General features: G+C 38.4%; 2 protein-coding genes across 4 annotated transcripts in view; one reads left to right on the forward strand and one right to left on the reverse strand.

Annotated features, from left to right (window-relative positions):
• Positions 1 to 22,046, reverse strand: part of LOC122647682 — a 68,966-nt gene that overhangs the window by 17,996 nt on the left and 28,924 nt on the right. Inside the window, exons 8-13 of one of the 3 annotated variants that reach the window (XM_043841057.1) lie at positions 14,852 to 14,918; positions 13,079 to 13,291; positions 11,217 to 11,282; positions 11,057 to 11,115; positions 10,857 to 10,977; positions 10,621 to 10,688 (exon numbers count right to left, since the gene is read on the reverse strand). The gene's annotated coding sequence lies outside the window, so the exon portion shown is untranslated. Of the gene's footprint in view, positions 1 to 10,620; positions 10,689 to 10,856; positions 10,978 to 11,056; positions 11,137 to 11,216; positions 11,283 to 13,078; positions 13,292 to 14,851; positions 14,919 to 22,046 lie in introns of all 3 variants that reach the window. The other 2 variants (XM_043841048.1, XM_043841055.1) reach the window with 2 other exon arrangements.
• On the forward strand, positions 20,088 to 22,001 carry LOC122654483. Its single transcript, XM_043848590.1, has 2 exons — positions 20,088 to 20,392; positions 20,525 to 22,001. The coding sequence occupies exons 1-2, from the start codon at positions 20,088 to 20,090 to the stop codon at positions 21,999 to 22,001; spliced, it is 1,782 nt and encodes a 593-aa protein (XP_043704525.1).

Consider the following 22,046-nt stretch of genomic DNA (forward strand, 5'->3'; position numbering starts at 1 on the left):
TAAGGGATTAAATCGGCGTCCTAACACATGAGCATCTAACCTATCAAACTAAAGCGAATTGAAAGGAATAAAAATACAGCCACACATACTAACCATATAAAAAGAAATAAGGGAATAAAAATGCATCCATAAACCACAACCATATAAAATTAAAATAAAAGAAATAGAGGGGGAAGAAGAAGAAGATAGAGAGAGATAGAGGAGATAGAGAATGAGATTGAGAGTTTAGATAGTAAAACCTGGATGTGCTTGCATGAATATAATTGAAAAGCTTGAATACTTGCATAAACTTAACATGGCCTCCTCTTCTAAATCTTCAAGTCTTGTCATCAACTTAAGAACTTAGACTAGAAGGCTTAAAACCTAAACTAGAATTAAGAAATTACAACCCAATTGAAGACTTAAATTGAAATTAAAGCATAAACTAAACCTATTATAACCATTAACTAAAAATCATAAAAGCAAACTAGAACTTAGAAAAGCCAAAAATCACAAATTAGAAGGAGAAGAAGAGAAGAAATTTCACTAAGTGAATGAGCAATTTTTACAAGAGAGGTAGGGGGTATTTATAGGTGGAAGAGATGAGAAGAGAGAAGATGGAAGTATAGGAGAAATATTCCCTAAGAAAAGAGAATATTCTCTTCTCTTTCCTCTTTTGCAATGACTTGAATCCTAAGAAAAAAAAGAGAAAAAAAAAAAGAAAGAAGAAGAAGAGAAGATTGTTTACATAAACCTTCTATTTCTAGAAAAATAAACTTCCAATTCTAACAAGTGCTTCCTTTTCTTTGTAGATATCTTCTCCAAGCAATAAAATCAAAGCATCTTTGATTTTTCAACCTTCCATAGATGAGAAAATATAAATCTATCCCAAGTAGAATTCCAGAAGTGCCCTTGAGAAGTTGGAGGAGAGAGAGAGAGTAAGGGTGATGACTAGGATTCCTTTAAGAATAAATAAAATACCCATTCTGTCCTTCAAAAAACGTGGAGCATGGGGTGCTTATATAGGCCTCACCATTGTGTTCCTTGCGAAAAATCACCCAAAATAGACCCAAATTTCGTCAAATTCGGAGTTGGGGAGCCCAAGATATCTCAAGTTGAAGTTGGACTGTCCAGAGCCTTCCAAATGGAATCTTTCGGGTACAGTAAAGTAACTTCTAATAATTGCATTAAGGCCCCTGAAATCCGAACTTCCACTTCACTTTATCCCCATCCGACAGTTAATAATTATAAATAAACCCCTGTAGACCACTTTCGCGCGTCGTTACGAAAATGGCCATAACTTCTTCGTTTCAACTCGGAATCAAGTGCCGTTTGAACCGTTGCGAAGCTGACTCGATGGACTAAGCATCCATACTATTAACACCTCTAAAAAGCTTAAAAACATCTCCTTAGCATCATCTCCTCCATTTTCACAATAATTCACCTAAATCCTACAAAGCATAAGAAAGCAACGAGTAACTCTGTCCAATGTGGTAAAATGTATGCTTTATGCCCTAAGATTTCACACATAAATGTGCTCATCAAGCATGATGGACTATACTATCTGAATCATGTTGGACCCTTTACTGTCGCTACTACTATTTCTGGTGGCCTTTTCCCCATTCAGTGGCACTTTCGGTTGGGGCATCTATCATTATCAAAACTTCAGCGCATGATTCCTAGTTACAAGTCTATGTCTCACCTTGAGTGTGAAGAGTGTGAACTTGGGAAGCATCATCGGTAATCTTTTTCCTTCTTGCAGTTTGTCTAGAAGTCCATCTTTATTTTCTTGAGTACACTCTGATATTTGGGATCCGTGTCGTGACAAAAATAGGTTAAGTTTTTCTTATTTTGTTACATTTGTGGACGATCACTCTCGTCTGACATGGTTGTATTTGTTGAGAGATTGTTCAAAATTCCTATCTGTTTTTAAATATTTTTATAATGAAATTAAGACTTAGTTTGGTGCTTCTATTAGAGTTTTTAGATCTGATAATGCACTTGAATAGAGACAGCGTAAAATATCTAATTTATGTTCTACTCATGGTATGATTCATCAAACAAGTTGCTCTTATACACCACAACAAAATGGGGTAGCTGAACTATTAAAAACAAACATTTACTAAAGATTGCACGGTCTCTCATGATTCATATGCATGTTCCCAAACATTTTGTGTGATATTGTTCTCAATGCTTATTATTTGATTAAACCGCATGCCCTCTTCTGACCTAGATAATAGTTCACCTTTTTCTATTTTGTTTCCACAATCTCCCTTATTTCCTTGTCGCCTCAAGTTTTTAGATGTGCGTGTTTTATTCATAATTTGGAACCTCAAGTTGATAAGTTGTCCCTCAGGGCTGTCAAGTGTGTCAAGTGTGTTTGTCTCGGTTATTCTAGAACTCAGAAAGGGTACAAGTGTTATAATCCTATAACTCACCGGTAGTTTATCCTATAGTACACTGAAATCTTTGTCAAGCGCGTACTCATTGCGTATCTATTCGATGTAAACTGCATATGCTGAAAATGTGTTGAGAGTTGGAACTTTTCGGCTCAATGCATCAGCCACTGTGTTCTCCTTCCCAGCCTTGTATTTCAATGCAAATATGAACTCCTGTAAATAAGCTACCCATTTGGCATGTCTATTGCTAATCGACTTCTAAGAGTGAAGGTGCAGTTGGAAGTTAAGGACAGCAAGGGAACAAGGGAAAGATGAAGGTAGGAGGTTGAAGAAGCAGAAGGAGAGAAGAAGAGAAGAAGAGAAAATGGTGCAATGTTGTGTAGTAGAGAAATTATCTCCACCACACCTATATTACTTCACTAACGAGATTGAACAAATTACATACACCTCCCTAGGGAGGTAAAAGGTAAAAACAGAAAATTACAATATAAGGCAACTAGTAAACTAACTAGTTCCTAAATTACCCTTACAGCATATAAGCTCTAACACTCCCCCTCAAGCTGGAGATTAAATATCATGCATTCCCAGCTTGCATCATAGGGTACCAAACTGAAGAGAAGAAAGCCCTTTGGTAAAGGTGTCTGCCAATCAATCCCCAGTCTTCACAAAAGGGGTGCAAATGCAGCCAGAGTCTATTTTCTCCTTGATGAAATGCCGGTCCACTTCAATGTGTTTTGTTCTATCGTGTTGTTCCGGATTGTGAGCAATGCTTATAGCAGCCTTGTTATCACAATAGAGCCGCATAAGGTCATTAGTATCAAACCCCAACTCTTGAACCAATTGCTTCAGCCAAATAAGTTCACAAAATCTATGTGTCATTGCCCTAAATTTTGCCTCTGCACTAGATCTAGCTACAACGGGTTGTTTCTTGCTTCTCCATGTGACCAAATTACCACCTACAAATGTGTAATAACCAGAAGTAGATTTTCTGTCTGAGACAGATCCAGCCCAATCAGCATCAATAAAGCCCTCTATCCTCAGGTGATCATGTCTGGCATACAATAGTCCTTTCCCTGGGGAGGGCTTCAAGTATCTAAGGATGCAGTATACAACATCCAATTGCCCACTCTTGGGGGCATGCATAAATTGACTCAACTCCCACTGCATAAGAAATATTTGGGCGAGTCATAGACACGTAGATGAGTTTCCCCACTAGTCTCTGGTACTTCCCTGCATCAACAAGAGGGGGGCTACAATCTTCTCCTAATTTGTGATTCTGCTCAATAGGAGAACTTGTTGGTTTGCAGCCCAACATCCCCGTCTCTTTTAACAAATCAAGAACAAACTTCCTTTGAAACATGTTGATGCCTTTCTTGGACCTTGACACTTCAATTCCCAAAAAGTACTTCAAGGGACCCAAATCTTTAATCTCAAACTGTTGAGCCAAGTAGGACTTCAGCCTAGCTATCTCACCACTGTCATTTCCAGTCACAATAATTGCATCAACATAGACAATAAGGGTTGTGATGGTACCATTACCACTCCGGGTAATTAAGATATGCTCAGCTTGACTCTGGGAGTACCCATTCTTCAGAATAGCCTGCCTGAACCTCTCAAACCATGCTTTTGGGGACTGTTTGAGATCATATAAAGCCTTCTTGAGGAGATACACCTTGCCTTCAGCTGAAGGAGACTTGAAGCCAGGAGGGGGCTGCATGTATACTTCCTCCTTTAAGTCACCGTGGAAAAAAGCATTCTTCACATCCAACTGGAACAATGGCCAATCTCTATTGGCTGCCAATGACAAGAGAACCCGAATAGAATTATGCTTAGCTATAGGAGCAAATGTCTCCTGATAGTTAATCCCATACATTTGACTATACCCTTTAGCCACCAACCTTGCCTTGTACCTCTCAACTGCACCATCGGACCTATACTTGATTGTATAGACCCACCTGCATCCGACTGGAACTCTTCCCCTGGGAAGATCGACCAATTTCCAAGTACCATTCTTCTAAAGGGCCATCATTTTCTCAGACATGGCTTGCTTCCACTTTGGGTCAGACATAGCTTCAATGAGATTCTTGGGGATGGAAACAGAAGAGAGAGCAACAGTGAAAGTAAGACCTGTAGGAGAAAGAGCATCATAGGAAACAAACTGGGAAATAGGATTAGTGCAAACTCTCTTTCCCTTTCTAACAGCAATTGAAAGGTCTAAATCAGATGGAACAGAAGGAATATCACCTGACTGAGGATGGTGAAGCTCAGGATGTGGATCCAAAGAGGACTCTTGGCAGGTCTTCTTTCCCTTTCCCTTCAAGCATTCACCTCTTTTGTACACAACAACCTCATGTTCATTGCTAGTAGCAACACCTCTTTTGTCTACAACAACCTCATTTTCATTGCTAGCCTCAACAACATTGCTAATATTAACATCAGAATGAGTATCAATGTCAACAACATCCACCTCTTTGTGTTTCCCGATGTCAAGCATAAAAGGAGAAATAGGTCGGGGTGAAAGAAAGGGAATATCATCAACAACCTTTTCATTCCCATAATTCTCCCCCTGAAGAGGGTGCCGATGAGGAACAAAGAAGGGAACGGATTCAAGGAAGGTGACATCTTTGGAGAGGAGACGCCCACGGGAGGAAGGATGATACCACTTGTAGCCTTTGGTATTAGAAGAACACCCAAGAAAAATGCATTTGAAGGCCTTGGGGTCAAGTTTAGTCTGAGAGGATTTGTTAACATGAACGTAACAAACACATCCAAAGACCTTGGGAGAAAGAGAGAAAGCAGAAGTCTGGGGCGAGACCATAGTTGTCATGGCGACGCCATGGCGTCCTGGCGCTGGAGAGGGTTGCATGGCGACCTACGCCATGGCAACCCTCTTTGATTTCTTCTTCCTGTCTCTCTTTCCCTCTTCGATTTCTTCTTCCTGTCTTCGATTTCTTCTTCCCTCTTCGATTTCTTCTTTCCCTCTTCGATTTCTTTCGATTTCTTCTTTCCCTCTTCGATTTCTTCTTCGATTTCTGAATTTTCTTCTTAAAACTTGAGAAACAATAGAGAAAAAATAAAACATGGCTTGAGTATACATCTATTAACACATTAAAAATAGAGAAAATAAAAAATAAAACAGGGTCGACATGCTCGCCATGGCAACGCCATGGCGGGCGACATGTCGATATATCATTATATCGACGTGACACCCCTCTACCGACTTGGATCGCCGTGACGCCGTGACAACTATGGGCGGGACAAGGTTTCCAGAGGAGAGTTGGAACCAAGAAGTTTTATAGGCATGCAGTTGATGAGAAAGGAAGCAGTAAGAAGAGCATCGGACCAAAAAGTCTTAGGAACATGCATGCCAAAGAGAAGACTCCAAGTAACCTCCAATGAATGGTGATTTTTCCTCTCAGCTGCCCCATTTTGTTGGGGTGTGTCAACACACGCTAGCTGATGGATAATGCCATTGTCAGTAAAGAAGGATTGGAGACCACCAAACTTGTACTCCCCCCCTTTATCAGAACGAACAATTTTGATTCGAGTCAAATTGAGTATGAATCATTTGATAAAAATTCTTAAAAGCATCACAGACATCACTCTTATGTTTCATCAGAACAGTCCAAGTAGTGCGGGAATAGTCATCAACAAAAGAAACAAAGTAGTGATAGCCAAGTAAAGAAGTAGTAGGGGAAGGTCCCCAAACATCAATATGGACAATATGAAAAGGAATAGCGGATCGATTGCCAATGGTAGGATAAGAAGAACGACAATATTTAGCAAATAGACATGGTTCACACTGAAATACATGGGAAGAAGGAATGGAAGAAAACAAATGTGGTAATTTTTGTCTCATAACACTAAAGGAAGGATGGCCCAAACGTTGATGCCACAACATCATAGAGTCAACAGTACTAGTGTCACTACGCCCACATACGTAGGACTGAGCAGTAGGTAGAGGGGATGTGCCTGTATCAAGAAGGTAGAGTCCCTTTTCCTCATGTCCTCCGCCAATAATCCTCTTTGTCACCAAATCCTGAAACACATAATGAGATGGGAAAAAAAGTGACAGAACAATTCAAGGATTTGGTTAGATGACTCACAGATAAGAGGTTAGTATTAAACTGAGGAACATGAAGAACAGAATCAAGGGAGATAGAAGAAGTGACACGGATACTACCCTTACTAGAAATAGAGGAAAGGGAACCATTAGCGACCCTAACCTTTTCCTTACCAGAACAGATGGAGTAGGAGTCGTAACACTGAGATATGCCAGTCATATGGTCAGTGGCTCTAGAGTCAATGACCCATGTAGAGGCAGTAGAAGGGGCAGATCTAAAGGCTTGTAAAGTGGAAACTGAAGAATCCGGCGATGCAAGTGAAGAAGCAGAGCTATCCAGATATGACAAAACCTTGCGAGATGCTACAATATCATCCTGAGTGAGAGATCTGGTGTCTATCTGTAGCCCAGATGAATATCGCTAAGGTTCAACCTCATGCATTATAGTGTGTACTTTGGCTCCCCCTCTCCTGCTGTCATGCATACCAGGGGGACAGCCATAAAGGATCCAACATCTCTCTTGAGTGTGTGCAAATTTCCAACAGTAGTCACAGCTAAATCTTTTCATGTCATTCTCTTGGGGTAGAATTTGGCTTCTTCCTCCAACAACTGACATAATGTAGGAATATACAAAAAATAGGGATGATACCCAATCCAAATGGGGAGTACACACTCTACCCAAACAAGCCCAAACAAAAAACTTTCAAACACTGGTAATTTCAGTCCAACAATCAAACAAGACAAACATCTCAAAGAATTCATCACACAGCCACTAGGGAAGCACAAACAACACTTCTCATCAACACCAAGAGCTCAAACAACACTTCTCATCAGCACCAAGCAGTCAAAACACATCACAGATCAATATTCAAATCCATATACCACTGACGAAAATTCCTTTCTTGGCTGGCTGTGATCGATTTGACCTCTAAGGGTCCAATGCTTTACTAAAGGAAATGGGGAGTCATTGCTCAACCCAAAAAAAAAAAAAGATATCAAACACAGGTAACTACAGTCCAGCTAGCAAATCGGGCAATACTTCCACAAAAAAATTAACTCCAAAGATATGTCTCAAGGCACAATGATCTCATTCAGCAGCAAGAAGAGCCCAAACAACATAAATCATCCAAACCAATTAGTAAGAAGCAGCATAGGCCATTGATACAAGTAGCACAGACGAAAACAAAGCCTGGCAGTACCTTAAAATCCAAGAAGAAGATGAGTTTTGAAGCAGCAAATCTTAAGGATATGAACCGAGACCATGGGGGGGTCAAGTAGACCCAAGGGCGATTCAAATGAGCTATAACTCAGCTCCAAGGACAACCGGATGAAGGAGATCAAGAGAATTTATCAAGAAGTTGGCGGTAACTTGTTGCTCAGCTATGTTGAGCTCCAAACCCTTATTTCTTCAAATAAACTCCTCCTTTTGTGGCTCCATGGTCTTCATTCATTCTTCTTGTTAAGATATCTTCAAGCATCTCACATAGTAGCTCCTTCCTTGGAACCCCTTTGTAACCTTGGGTTCCAAAGAGAGGATAGAAACAGAACAAGAAGATGAATCGACTCTCAAACCAACAAATTATGCTCTAATACCAAGTTAAAAGTTAAGGACAGCAAGGGAACAAGGGAGAGATGAAGGTAGGAGGTTGAAGAAGGAGAAGGAGAGAAGAAGAGAAAATGGTGCAATGTTGTGTAGTAGAGAAATTATCTCCACCACACCTATATTACTTCACTAATGAGATAGAACAAATAACATACACCTCCCTAGGGAGGTAAAAGGCAAAAATAGAAAATTACAATATAAGGCAACTAGTAAACTAACTAGTTCCTAAAGTACCCTTACAGCATATCAACTCTAACAGGTGCTTGAGTGCTTCATGATCGATGTAAGGAATAAATTCCTTACCAATAAGATAGTGTCTCCAATGGCATAACACTTGGACAACTGCAAAAAGCTCAAGGTCATATGTCGAATAGCGTCGTTTGGCATCATAGAGTTTCTCGCTATAAAAAGTGATAGGGTATCATCCTTGCATCAATACACCTCCTAGGCCGACATGTGAGGCATCTGTAGCAACCTCAAACACAAGGTCAAAATCTATTAGGCGTAAAACCAGTGCCTCTGCCATCTTTTTCTTGATAAGATGAAAGGCCTTTGTCGCCGCTATTGTCCATTAGAACTTGCCTTTACTTGATTTTCATACATTCGGCGATGGGTGCCATAACTGTACTGAAATTCTGAATGAATCTTCTGTAAAATGAGGTCAAACCATGGAAACTGCAAACCTCAGTGATTGTCTTCGGTACGAGCCAATCAATGACACATAAATAAGCAAATACCCCCTATTTGAATCCAATAAAAATAGTTAAAAAATCAAATTCTAAAAGGATAAAAAGTCAACCCCCTGGTTCAAGAACAAAAACTGGATTTTCGGATGTAGGTGAAATTTCCAACAAATCCAAGATTGTTTAAATCTGATTTATATAGAAAGAGTTATGTTCTGGTCAAACTTAATTTGGTGTGCGCGAATGTTGTTTAAAATCGCTCTGAATGAAAATATTTTTTTAGACATCAAAACAAATGGATATTTTACCGCACTTTTGGTTTTTAGCAATGTTTTACCATATTAAGATTTATGAAATTTTTAGATTTGAGAAAAACCCCAGCAATAGAAAGTTGAAAATTGCACCTACCGCTAAAAATCCAATTTTTTGTTCTTGAACTGGGGGGTTGATTTTTTATATTTTGGAATTTAATTTTTTAACTATTTTTATTGGATTCAAATAGGGGGTATTTGCTTATTTATGATAATATCTAAGGGTATTAGGCATATATAAGTATCTGTCCTGGTTTCTGGCATAAATAAGTGTTTGTCCTGGTTTCCAGCCAGATTTCCTCAAGTTTTGATGGGGATAAGTGACACTTATATAGGTGTTCAGGTCGAAACTAGTGAAATATGGTCGAAATTTGGTCGAAACATGGGACTTTTTAAAGTCGATGACCATCTCGTCTCGGTTTCTTGCGAAACCGAGATTTAGTTCCATGTCAAACACTAGTCCCTTCTTCCTTAGATCACACACCAAGGAATCTCCATGGGAGAGCAAGCAAGCAACAGAAGCTATGGTTTCTTAGACAAATCATGGGCTTAGTCTGCCCCCTTGGGTTGCTTTGATAGATAATAATCGAGAAAGAGCAGCAAGGGACCAAAATTAGAAGGTCCCCAAATAGGAACCCCTTTGGTTGGAGTACAAGACACTATCAGTTTCTAACTGATGTGAGATAACTACTAAATAATTACCAATAGTAAAAGTAAAAACTAATAACTTACTTAACCACAACTTAAATTGACCCAACTGATTCATCTAACTGAACCAAACAAGACATAAGACATAAAGTTAAAACAACCCAAGGCAAAATCAAAATCGTGGCTGCTAGGCAGCAGCCTTCTTCCTCCTTGAATACAACTTCAGATCTGCATCATGCTCTCAACACTAGGTGAACCCTGGATTTTCTTCTTCTCTCTTCACTTCTACCTCTACTTGCAGGCGAGTTAAAACCAACCAAACAACAAGACATTTCAGCCACTCAATCTCATCCAATTTCATTGAACAATATCTTATCTTTCAACTGGACCATGTTTCCCTACATAACTACCTGGATGAAAGCCCATCCATCCCATGAAACCCTATGCAGTAGTATTTCTTTCTTTAAAATTCTAACATTTACCAAGAGAACCGCCAACACTTTCTAGCTACAGCTTCAAGTGGACCATGTTCCCTTGTGTTTTTCTCTTTCAAAGATCAAAATTTACTAAATCCTGATTTCCAAACCTTTTTCCTTGAATTTCTATGCTAAAATCCAAACCAAGATCCTAACTTTTCAAATAAGCGCTACAGTCCTCCTCGACTCTGGTTGTGACCTTAAGTGCATTAGAAAGGATCTAGTTCCGGTCAATTTATGGTGAAAATCCGGAGAACAAGCTAAAAGTGCCGGTGGACAAAGGACCAATCATTACCCTCTAAGATACCTTTAGCCCCATAGAATGGATATTAGGTTTACTTATCAACCATGATACCTTACTTGAACTTGTGGGGCCACGTATCAGCATCATCCTTCAATGGAAATAAGAAATCATGAGCTAACATTCAAGACGTTAGATATTTTCAAGAAGTACTTACATGTGAACCTCCTGGGGTACAAGGGACATGCCATCAGTAAAAAAAGATTACGCCTTTGCCAAGCTATCCTGAGAGATGATCCATAAAATTCCTGTAAACCATAAATTTGAAAAGAATAGCTCTTTCTTTCCAATTCTCAGGCAACAATTCCTTCAGTTGCCTCATAAGAATATAAAAATGAAACTTACTTCAAGCCAAAAACATAGAAATAAAAAATAAAGAAACCTGGTACATACCTCAGACTACTTATATCCAGTTTCCTTCATCAAATGGTGATAACTGCGACCATGTACTATTCTCTGCCATGGGTACTCACGCAACTGCTGAAGGGACATATTCATCCTTTCCTGGACAAGCCTGCACTCCAGCAACGTAGAATTTGAACATGGAACATATTAATTACAGGCCACTTTGGACTAATGTTTGAATCGCTTACCATCTGACAAGACACCTCTGAATACCTCGAGATATAGGACGAATGAATGATGGATCTCGCTGTGCGTAGAGTAAACCAACCTGAGAGAAGGTTAATTTCAGAAAACATCATGTATCAAGAATCAAGAAAGCAAAAATCATGGATGGAACTAGAGAAGTACCTCCAACATAGCAACTGCAGAAGGATCATCCAGGATCTCAAGGCTACAATCAGCAAGGTAATTAACCTTCACAAGGCAAACAGGTAACAAGTTAAACGCACATAAAGTCAACACAGTATGAACTTTGATAAGCTATTTGAAACAAAATAAATACATGAGCCTAAGATAAGTTCTGGTTATTTCTGCCATAAATCAGTTTCAATTATTTCTGCAACTAGGAAGCTCATATTTAAGGTAAAAATCCACCTTAACTAGACTGTACTTCATCCTTTGTCTTTTCAGCATACTAGACTAAACTAAGCCTTACCCCAACTTCTTCGAGCCTGATAACCAGAATCTGATGTAGATAGGTTCTCGGGTCTCAAGTATACCCGCTAGAACCTGAAACTAAAAGGGGGCCAGGTTCATAGACCAAACAAGGGTCCAGCTCGTGGGGTTAGTTTGGGGATTAGTTAGACAGCTTTGATTTGTTTTTAATTCCTACGTAAGTTAGGATTAGTTAAGACACTTCAAGAATTAGTTATTCAGTTATGGTTGTAATAGCTACTAGGTTTTTAATTTCCTAATCAGATTGGGATCTTTGATTGCAGTTCTTACAAAAGATTGTAATGGCCAAAACCATAGATACTATTTGATTGATTGAATAAAATTCTGAGTTAGCTTTGGCTAAATCCCTGTGAGAAACAGATCGGGTGAGAGGCCCTAACCTGAGATAGGTTCTTATCTTCTTTTCTATTCTCTATACAAATCAATGGGTGTGTTTGATTAAGTTCCCATCGAGTGCTATATAGTATATACAGTCATTGCAATCTGTTCCTGATCTCTGAAGAAGTATTGAAGAACTAATCTGCTCTTGGAATCCTGATCGAGGACCATCTGAAGAACACCTGCGGTATTAGTCTATTGGAGAGAAATTCCTGCAACTTCAAGAAGATCAATCTGCCCAACCTGCAATCTGTTGAAGACCAAAGTTTGAGGATCGATTCTGCACCTAGACAAGGGGGTTCGATTGGAGTCTTGAGGTGATCTGAGATCGGGTTTGTTTATTATCCCAAATGTCCCTAAACTGAGCCCTAGATCAAGATTTCTCATATCTCAGTACTGAATCATTAGATCGATTTGAAATTTTAAGAGCTTTATCCCTTCTGTTAGAGCTTCACTTGATTGCAATATTGGGGCTATTTGCTCACTTTTAAATCTGTTCTTGATTTCTGATCTGAAACTCTAAGCGGCCCTAATCGATAGGTCCAATTTGGGTACTGTTTTTACTACTGTAATTAATATTTGAATCTGAAATTGGGTATTACTGTTGAGGGTTCAAAAGGGTGTTTATTCTGTTATTAATTACTATGCAGTATACTGTTATTGGAGTTTTTTATGATAATCAAATTGGGGCTGTCCTCTCTTGGGATCTTATTGTAAGGCTAGGCTGTCTTAGGCCCGGTCTTGCATTAGAATCTTTTGCCAACATTGCACTTTTAGTAGGAAATATTTCAGGATTCATGTTCAGAAGAATTGGCTAATTGTTTAATTGCCAGCAAAAATGTGACACGACCCTCTATTCAAGCTTATGATCTGCAGTGTAACTGCACTTCTAGGGCTTTTCATCACATTTGACACAATTTTACATGGACACGCATAATTGCACATGCCTGAGAAAAAGTAATAGACATAGACTAACCAAACAATGAAGATTCAAAAAATGCTAAATAGACAATATGAAGGTACTTAATTGTCATTAGACGTCAAATAACAATAAATATTGGAAAAGTTAAAAGAGTTCTGATGATACAAGTTAGTAGTTCATCAGCACAAGAAGGGGGCATTAAACAGAAGCAATAGGAGGAATCTAAAACAATTACCCCAAATTCAGCATTCACTAGAGCTTGAATGAAATCGGTTAGTTGAATCTTTGCCCACTCTAAACAGAGTGCAGGATTGTCTGTGCGTGGGGTATGTCTCCATGGTTCACCAAAACGCAATCGATCTTTCGAGATCCTTCCACTGTACACATCAACAGCAAATTTTTGCAGACTAGACAATGCTAATTCCATGGCAGGATTCACCACAGTCACCTAAATTAGAATGTGAAAGGTTTAGAAAAGCATGTGCAGTGATTTGAGTACAAAAATTTACCAAAAAGAAAAGAGAAACCTAAATTAACCCCAGGATCAAAGACAAATACAAGACAAAACTAAAAATTGAGCACTGTGTTCCAGATTAAGATGTAAAATCAGAACATATAGAATACAAATAAAAGTTTTAACATAAACATATCATGTGTGTATGATATGTGCTAAGCTAATTTCACGATTTAAGAATATAATCATTGATAAGGGAACATTGAAAATAAATGTGTTACTTGACATGGGAGGATCATCTAGACGCATCTGTTTCTCATCTCTTAACTGGCAACCCATGGAGTCAGTTTAGTGGAAGAGTTAATATGCAAGAAAACAATACGGTTGAAACACAGTGCAGGAGCACACCAGTAATATGAATGAGGAGCAGGGAATCATTTTCTTTAAGCTCCTTATAATTAGTTTTCATCATTTAAATTAGTTTTAGTAAATACAATCCTTATGAATAGGTATGACAGTTGGTATTTTAGTGAACTGTAATTATAGTTTGTAATAAGCCTTAATCTTACTATTACAGTAATTTGAAAAAATTACCAACTAATTAAGCGCTCCATCTACAATTTATTCAAACTTGTAGCGATGGTTCGATATGGTATGCAGGAATACATACCCGACCAAACTCAGAATAATAAGTCATAAGTCATTAGGCAAAAACTGAACAGAACAGGCTGTAGTTCATAATGGAAAAAAATTTTCTACCTCATCGTATTTTTCAATATTTCAAACTATACCCAAACATTTTGTGCACCATATTTTCTGCCCATTACCGAATTCAATAGTTAACCCAAAAAACCCCTAATTTAATATGGAACACACCCTACAACTAGTCGCATCCTCCAAACTCTATTGAGAACACCCCATTTCATCTAACCAGTTAGTATAATCTTTCTTGTAGGTTTCCAAAAAAAATCAACTAATCGCCCAGGATTTTGAGACCTTACAACACCCCCAATATCAATTTATTAGCTTCTTTTAATATTCTATCACCAATCCCCCCCCCCACACACACACCCCAAAAAAATAAGGAAAAATACCCCAGGGGTGTTTGGGAATTCGGGTTGATTGTGCACAAACATAGAGTTTTCCTATGGAAAATAATAAAAAAGAGGGTTTTCTAATGGAGCACTGATAATTTTCCCTTGTTTCCAGCAGAAAAGTCAATATTTCTGGTAGGAGAGGACGGGATATTAAGAACATAAGAGCATTAGAACCAGAAGTACAAGAATATTTTAAATATATTTTGCCTACAGGAGGAATTAAGAGGTCACGGCTTGAAAAGCACTTCTGTGTATTGCATTATTGCATATTCTTTCTCTAATCACCTGAACAGAGTGATCATTTATATCTCCAATGCATGCGCACTGTAGAAGTGGACATCAAAATACTGACCAAACAGAAACTCACCAAAGCTCACATGATAAAATAGGGAAGTGATTTCTCAAACAAACTGAATAAAATTAATTTCAAAATGAATAGGTTTCAAAGAAAACTTACTTGCAAATATGCCAGGTATGCATCTAGAATATCCTCAAACGTACTCCTGTCACTATCCTCCACAACCCTGCAAATAGAAAAACAAAGAGCTTGAACCTTACAGTATGTACCTTCAACTATATGTGAAACAGCTTGACTGCTAAAAAGATGAACAGCAAGTATATATTTTCACCCAACACCTTCTATCGCAACAATTCTCCATATTTATAGTTTTAACATTATTTACAATCATAAAAAAAAAAATACATATTTTGGGATGGATGAATATCAATAATACAAAGCAAATTATTGCAGTAGTTTAGGGAAATACAAATGGACCAATTTGACCCTAAATATTTTTTTATCCCTCTCCATTTAAATTTCTGGTGCAAATTATATACAATTAGAACTGGACCTTAGATAAATAGAAACACATTTCGGCCAGTAAATTGAAAAACATTAGGCACCAATGCCAGATGCTTCTTAAACCCGGGTTTTGTCCAGATGCTTCTTATATGCAGTGATATCGACAGTTGTAGTGGGGTGGTAACCAGAAAAATGGTCCAATTGCTGCCAGAGGCTGCGCAAGGTAGCATAGTACTTGGAGACAAACAACACCCCCTGAGTAGTATGATTGGCCTTTTTCCGGAGTTCATACACCTATGCATCATTACCCAGCTGTCCATAAGTTTCCTCGCAAGCAGACCAGATTTGATGGGCTGTATCAAGGAGAAGAAAACCACTTGCAAGGTCTGATTGCATTGAGCCAATCAAAAAGGACATGAGGACACCATTATTGGAGATCCACCTGTTCAGAAGAGGACCAGGTTCAGTCATGGTTCGAGAACTCGCGAGACCTCGCCAAGTTTCTTGGTAATTCCAAAAACTGAGTCGATATGCCCTACGGTACATAAAACTGCAATTTCTCGCCAACATCTCGGATCTTGGGTCTCGGGTCTCGGTATTGGTTTTGCCCCTTTTTTTTACCCATCATGACCCATCTACCACAATTATTACCACCTAACCATGGATAGAACTCGCATATCTCAGCGAGTTCTGTCCTAAAAGGCTAAAAGACTCAAAAAACTGCTCCAAAGTTGATTTTCTTCTTCTTGGCTTCAATTTTTTGATGGATTGCAAGCTTTGAAGTGTGATTCAACTCCAATATTGCAAGAATCATCACATATTTGAAGGTTTTTTTTAAAGGTATTCCCTCTTTTCCCCAAATCTATTTTTTTCAACAAAAATTGTGCAATCCTTGATAGATTCATGTGATTTTGAGATATATTAAACAACTTTGACCGATCTATCACTTGATGGAGTTCAAACTATTTTTCTGTTATTATTTTTTTTATTCTAATTTCTGCAAAAATAAATTATTTATTTGAAAAAAAAAATTGAAAAAAATATGATGAATAGTGATTGTTTGGAAGTGATTTTCATATATGTTGAACAACTTTGGATGCTCTACAGTCTCATGGATCAGTTTTTTATTTTCACCCATTAAAATATTATTTTATTTTTCAGAATTAATAAAAATATTATTAAAATTAAAAATATATATATAATATTAAGGAAAAATACTTGTTGTTTATGGAAAATTATGCACAACATATGTACATAATGTTCAACTTCAAATGGTGTCAAATACATCATTATATTATATTTTTCTTATACTTTAAGGTATAAATATTTTTAATAAAAATTTCAAATATTATTTTTAATTAAGAAATAAATACTAGGGTTAGGGGATAAATAAGAGATAGCCATTTGATTGTTCTAATAGCTTGACATTATGTTTAACAGTTATGAATAGAATACTTTAAGTCTTGAATATATTATTTTAAGTCTTTAATACAATACTTTAACTCTTTAATACATTACTTTAAGTCTTTAATAGTTCCTAATACATGCTTTTTTATGTAACAGTGTAAAATATAAGATATTTTGTACACAATGTCTGATATAGCATGGCAACATGGAGTCCCGATGTCCGAAGACAAAAAGAAGTCCAAATACAATTATTGTGGAAAGTTGATATCTGGAGGAGCCACCAGGTTAAAACAACATTTGTCTGATACAGGCAAGGATGTTGCCTCATGCCCAAATGTTCCGACCCAAGTGAAACTGGCTATAGCACAACACTTGAGAGGAAGAAGAATAAAGAAAGCTGAGAGGGAAAGAATACAACAACAGTTTGATGAGGCAGTACTAGAGAGGCCTGGTGTAAAGGTCCGTGGAGGAGATGATACTGAATTTAGGCCTCCACCTGGTGAGTTTCAATCAGAAGCTGAATGGAGAATTTACCAGCAGACTTTGGCAGAGAATAGACAAAGTTTGCATTTTGAGAATGTGAGAAGATATGAACAGGCAAGAGGAGCTGGTGGATCTGGCTCAGCTACACCAGTGCAACAAGATGAGAGGAGGAAAAGCATTAAGATAAGAAATATACCACAGCCCTCAACACGACCACGAGCACATTCCCCAGATCCCATTTTTGAGCAAGATCCAACAATTTTTAGGCAACAAGATGCCTACCAGTCAACCATCCCGCAAATGTTTGGTGGTAAACAAGAGGAAGCACGGAAAGCCTTAAGTAAGTTCATGTTATACAATGGCATTCCAGCTAATGTAGCACAAGGAACATACTATAATGCATTCCTTGACGCTGCAGGGAGGGCTAGCCCAGGATGGAAGGGGCCTTCACCACATGAATTATATAATGTATATTTGCCTCAGGAGGTACAGGAGCTGAAAGAGTACATTGATGGTTTAAAGCCAATGTGGGAGACGTATGGGATTACCCTTATGGCTGATAGTTGGACTGGACCTCCTAAACTGTCCATTATAAATTTCATAATGAGTTGCAATGGGCAGACAGTATTCTTGAAGTTTGTCGATGCATCAAAGCATGTAAAGGATGCATCATACTTGTATAAGGAGTTGAAGCTAGTGGTGGACGAGGTAGGAGCAAAGAACGTTATCCAAATTGTAACGGATAACGGTTCTAACTATAAAAAAGCTGGAGAGAAGTTGATGAATAAGAAGAGTAAGAGGATCCGGCTCTTTTGGACTCCATGTGCAGCACATTCCATTGATTTAATGCTGAAGGACATGGGGAAAAAAACTTTGGTAGCGGGTGTAGTAAATAGGGCAAGACAAGTGACAAATTTTGTATATAACCATGGTTATGCTTTAGCCATGTTGAGGGAAAAATGCAATGGAAATTTAGTGAGGCCTGGTGTCACTCGATTTGCCACCAATTACATTGCATTGAAGAGCTTTCAGACAAAAGTGATAGGTCTGAGGTCTATGTTTGCAAGTGAACAATGGTTTAGTTGGCAAGGTTCAAAGTCAGAAGAAGGGAGGGCAGAACAACAGACCATTGCAAGTGACGGATTCTGGAAGGACTTGCATAAAGTGGTTGTCATATTAGAGCATAGTTGTCAAGGCGCCGCCTTGGCGTCCAGGCGGAAACCCAGGTATTAAGCGAGCCTACGCTTAACAAGACTCGTGAATGGTGGCCGACTTGACCATCTAGGCGTCGCCAAGGCGGTTAAAGCGTCGCCTTGGGACACCATGAGGGCAAGGCGGACGCCAATATGGAGTGTGTATTTGTTTTTTTATTTTTTTCATGCAATTATATATTATTCTTTTTGTTTAATTGGTATTGGTTGGTGTATAATTATCTCATGTACGCTGCTACATGAGATAAATAGCCTTTACAACTAAAAATCTAAAATCCCTAAATTCCTAAAGGTTAAAACATAAATCTGTAAAAGGCTAAAAACCTTAAACTTCTTCCCTAAGAAATTAAAAGTAAAACCCTCGACTCCTCTACGCAAGAGGTTGTGCGACACTACAACCTTCCTCCTTCCTTTCTGGCTCCGGCAATGGCAACTCGACTCAGGCGAAGGCAAAGTTTCCTCCTACCTCTCGAGTCCTCTGCGCAAAAGTCGAAGCTTCCTCCTCCTCCTACCTTTACGGCAAGGTAAGTCTCTACTCCCTATGCTTCTTCTTCTCTGTAACGGTAACTTCTGATCTTCTCTTCTTTTTTTTTTTGTTGCTTGGTAACTTCTATGGTTCTATGATGCTTCTTCTCTGCAGTCTGTAACGGTAACTTCTTGTCTTTTTTTTTTTTGGCTTCATTGCTTTGCAACTTCTATAGTTCTACTTCTATGCTTCTTCTTATCTGTAGAGTGTAGTCTATAACGGTAACTTCTTCTCTGTTTTTTTTTTTTTTTTTTGTTTGATAACTTCTATCGATGCTTCTTCTCTGTAGTCTGTAAAGGTAACTCTCCTTTTTTATTTTTGCTTGGTAACTTCTTTCCTTCTTCTGCTTCTTCTTCTCTGTAGCCTGTAATGCCTGCTCGTTGTTTTTTTTTTTTTTTTTTTTTTTTTTAAGTCAGAATCGTAACTTCTAAGCTCTTCTCGCTTCTTCTATGTTGCTTTTTTCTTTTTGGCTTGGTAACATGGTTAACTACTTTCTTGCTTCTCCGTAACGCACTAACATCCTACTCTTGCCGCTTCTTCTCTGTTTTTGTTTTTTATTGGTTGACTGCTGCTTCGCTTCTTCTTCTTCTTCTCGTAGTACTAACAACTACAGCAATTGCTCAAGAGATTTGGTTCTGCTAGTTCTTCTCTGCTGCTTTTTTTTTTTTTTTTTTTTTTTTGGGCTTGGTAATGGTATTATAGACTTATAGTAACTTGGTAAACTGCTGCCTACTGCTTCTCTGTAACGCTCTAACTGCTGCTGCTTCTTCTCTGTTTTTTTTATTGGTTAACTGCTTACTGCTGTTTCTTCTTCTTCTCTATAGTACTAAGTACTAACAGTCTAACACTTGCTGCTGCTTCTTCTTCTCTGTTTTGATGTTCTCTTTGTAATGGAGAATACCTGAATCACTAAAATAGATTAGTCAGATACTAGAAATCTAGAATATTAGATACTGATGTAGCTTCCCTGCTTCTCTATTTTTTTTTTCCCCCTTTGCAATGACATGATGTGATGATGAATTGATGTTAGAGCAATGGATGCTGATGCTGCTTCTTCTTTTTTTTTTTTTTGCAACATTTTTTTCTTTGAAAGTATGAATCAGAGATTCAGAATCATGATGATGAATCAAAATCATGATTTCATTTTTTTTCTTACCCTTCTTGCTTCTATGTTTTTTCTTTTCCTTTTTTTGTAGTTACTTTTATCCCTTGGCAGTTGGCACATTGCAAGCCTGCAAAGTATTGAATATTGATTCATTACACAATGGATAGCAACGGCGAGGGTGGTAATGTTGGCGTTGCTAGTAGTGGGGCTGATAATGGCAGTATTGCGGGGTATGATCCATTCAAAGACCCAAAGAGGAAGGCCAAATCAAATGACCCAGGGTGGAAGTATGGGTATTGGCCTGACCTTACAGACAAAAATCTTGTCAAATGCAATCTGTGCAAAAAAGATCTCAAAGGTGGGATTAAAAGGATAAAGCAACATTTGGTGGGTGGATATGGAGATGTTGCGAAGTGCACCAAGACAACTGCAGCAATTGCTCAAGAGATGAATGCAGCTTTAATGCGCAATAGGAAGAAGAAGGCAGCAGATATATTGGATGATGATGATGATGATGATCATGAGGGAGGAGGAGAAGAAGAGACATCTCTACAGGTTGAGCAGATACAGTCTCAATCTGGTCCTAGTACTTGTAGGTCTCAATCTTCTTCCAAAGTGATTCCAAGCTCTGGTACAGCTGCAAAGAGAAAGAGGAATGTCATAATTCAGCCACCAGTAAGGGGTCCCATGGATGCTCATGTGAGACAGACACCTGAACAAGAGGTTGCTGACAAGAGGCTTAAAGGCCGTAACCAAACTACAATAGAGAACCGGATGAGATCAGCTGAAGAGAAAAAGAGAGTTGATAATCATATTGTGGATTGGCTTTATGAGTGTGGGATTCCATTTAATGCACTAAAGTCAAGAAGCTTTGAAGTGATGATTGAATCCGTTGCACAATATAGGCCAGGATATAGGCCCCCTACTTATCATGAAGCGAGGGTGCCTTTGTTAAAATCAGCAAAGGAGAGAACTGCAGAGATGAAAAAGACCTATGAAGGGTATTGGAAGCAGTTTGGATGTACACTCATGTCTGATGGGTGGACAGATAAAAAGGGAAGACATTTGATCAACTTCCTTGTCAACTGTCCGGAGGGGACTTATTTTATGGGTTCTGTTGATGCATCAAGTTATGTACAAGATGCAAATACCTTGTTTCAATTACTTGATAGCAAGGTAGAAGAAATTGGGGAAGAATATGTTGTGCAAGTTGTTACAGATAATGCTGCCAATTATAAAGCAGCTGGTGCATTGTTGATGGAGAAGAGGACAAGGCTCTATTGGACTCCTTGTGCAGCCCACTGCATTGATCTTATGTTGGAAGATATTGGTAACTTGAAGGCATACAAGAAGGTGATAGTGAAGGCTAGGAAAATAACAACATTCATCTACAGACATACACACCTTCTAGATGCCATGAGAGCTAAAACAAATGGGAGAGATCTTGTGAGGGCTGCTGTAACAAGATTTGCAACTTCATTTCTAACACTCCAGAGCTTATTGAGGCACAAGGATGACTTGAGGCATTTATTTATTTCTGATGATTGGAAGCATTCTAATTTGGCAAAGACAAAGGTAGGAAAGAAAGTGGCTGAAAAGGTCTTTGCTATTACATTTTGGAATGGTGTGGAAGACTGTATCAGAGCATCAAAACCACTTATTGTTGTTTTGAGGATTGTAGATGCTGATGAGAAGCCCGCCTTGCCTGAAGTCTATGTTGCCATGGAAGAGGCTAAAAAGATGATTAAGAAAAATTTTGGGGATAAAGAGAGGTTGTGGAAGAAAGTCATAAATATTGTTAATAGACGATGGGAGTGTCAGATGGAGCGCCTATTGTATGCTGCTGCATTGTTTCTTAATCCTGGGAAGTTTTTTCAGTATTCAGAAGCTGAGGATTATCAAATGAGACAGACTTTACAAACGGCTTTTAATCAAGTCACCTCAAGATTAGTGCCTGATCCATCTTTACAAGACAAGATATTACATCAAGCTGGTGAATATAGAAATGCTCGAGGTCTTTTTTCGAGCAGTATGGCCATTAGACAACGGACAACTATGAATCCAAGTAAGTAGCTAATTGCCTAATTATTTTATATTATTTAGTTATTTTGTTTGTAG

The sequence above is a fragment of the Telopea speciosissima genome, chromosome 1 (genome assembly GCF_018873765.1).
Source record: "Telopea speciosissima isolate NSW1024214 ecotype Mountain lineage chromosome 1, Tspe_v1, whole genome shotgun sequence".
Lineage (NCBI taxonomy): Eukaryota > Viridiplantae > Streptophyta > Magnoliopsida > Proteales > Proteaceae > Telopea > Telopea speciosissima.

Bases quoted from the DNA above. Each gene is read 5' to 3' on its own strand.
- LOC122654483 (XM_043848590.1), top strand. From the start codon at position 20,088: ATGGATAGCAACGGCGAGGGTGGTAATGTTGGCGTTGCTAGTAGTGGG. The intron at 20,393-20,524 runs GCGCAATAGGAA...TAGTACTTGTAG, and splicing joins GAGATGAATGCAGCTTTAAT to GTCTCAATCTTCTTCCAAAG.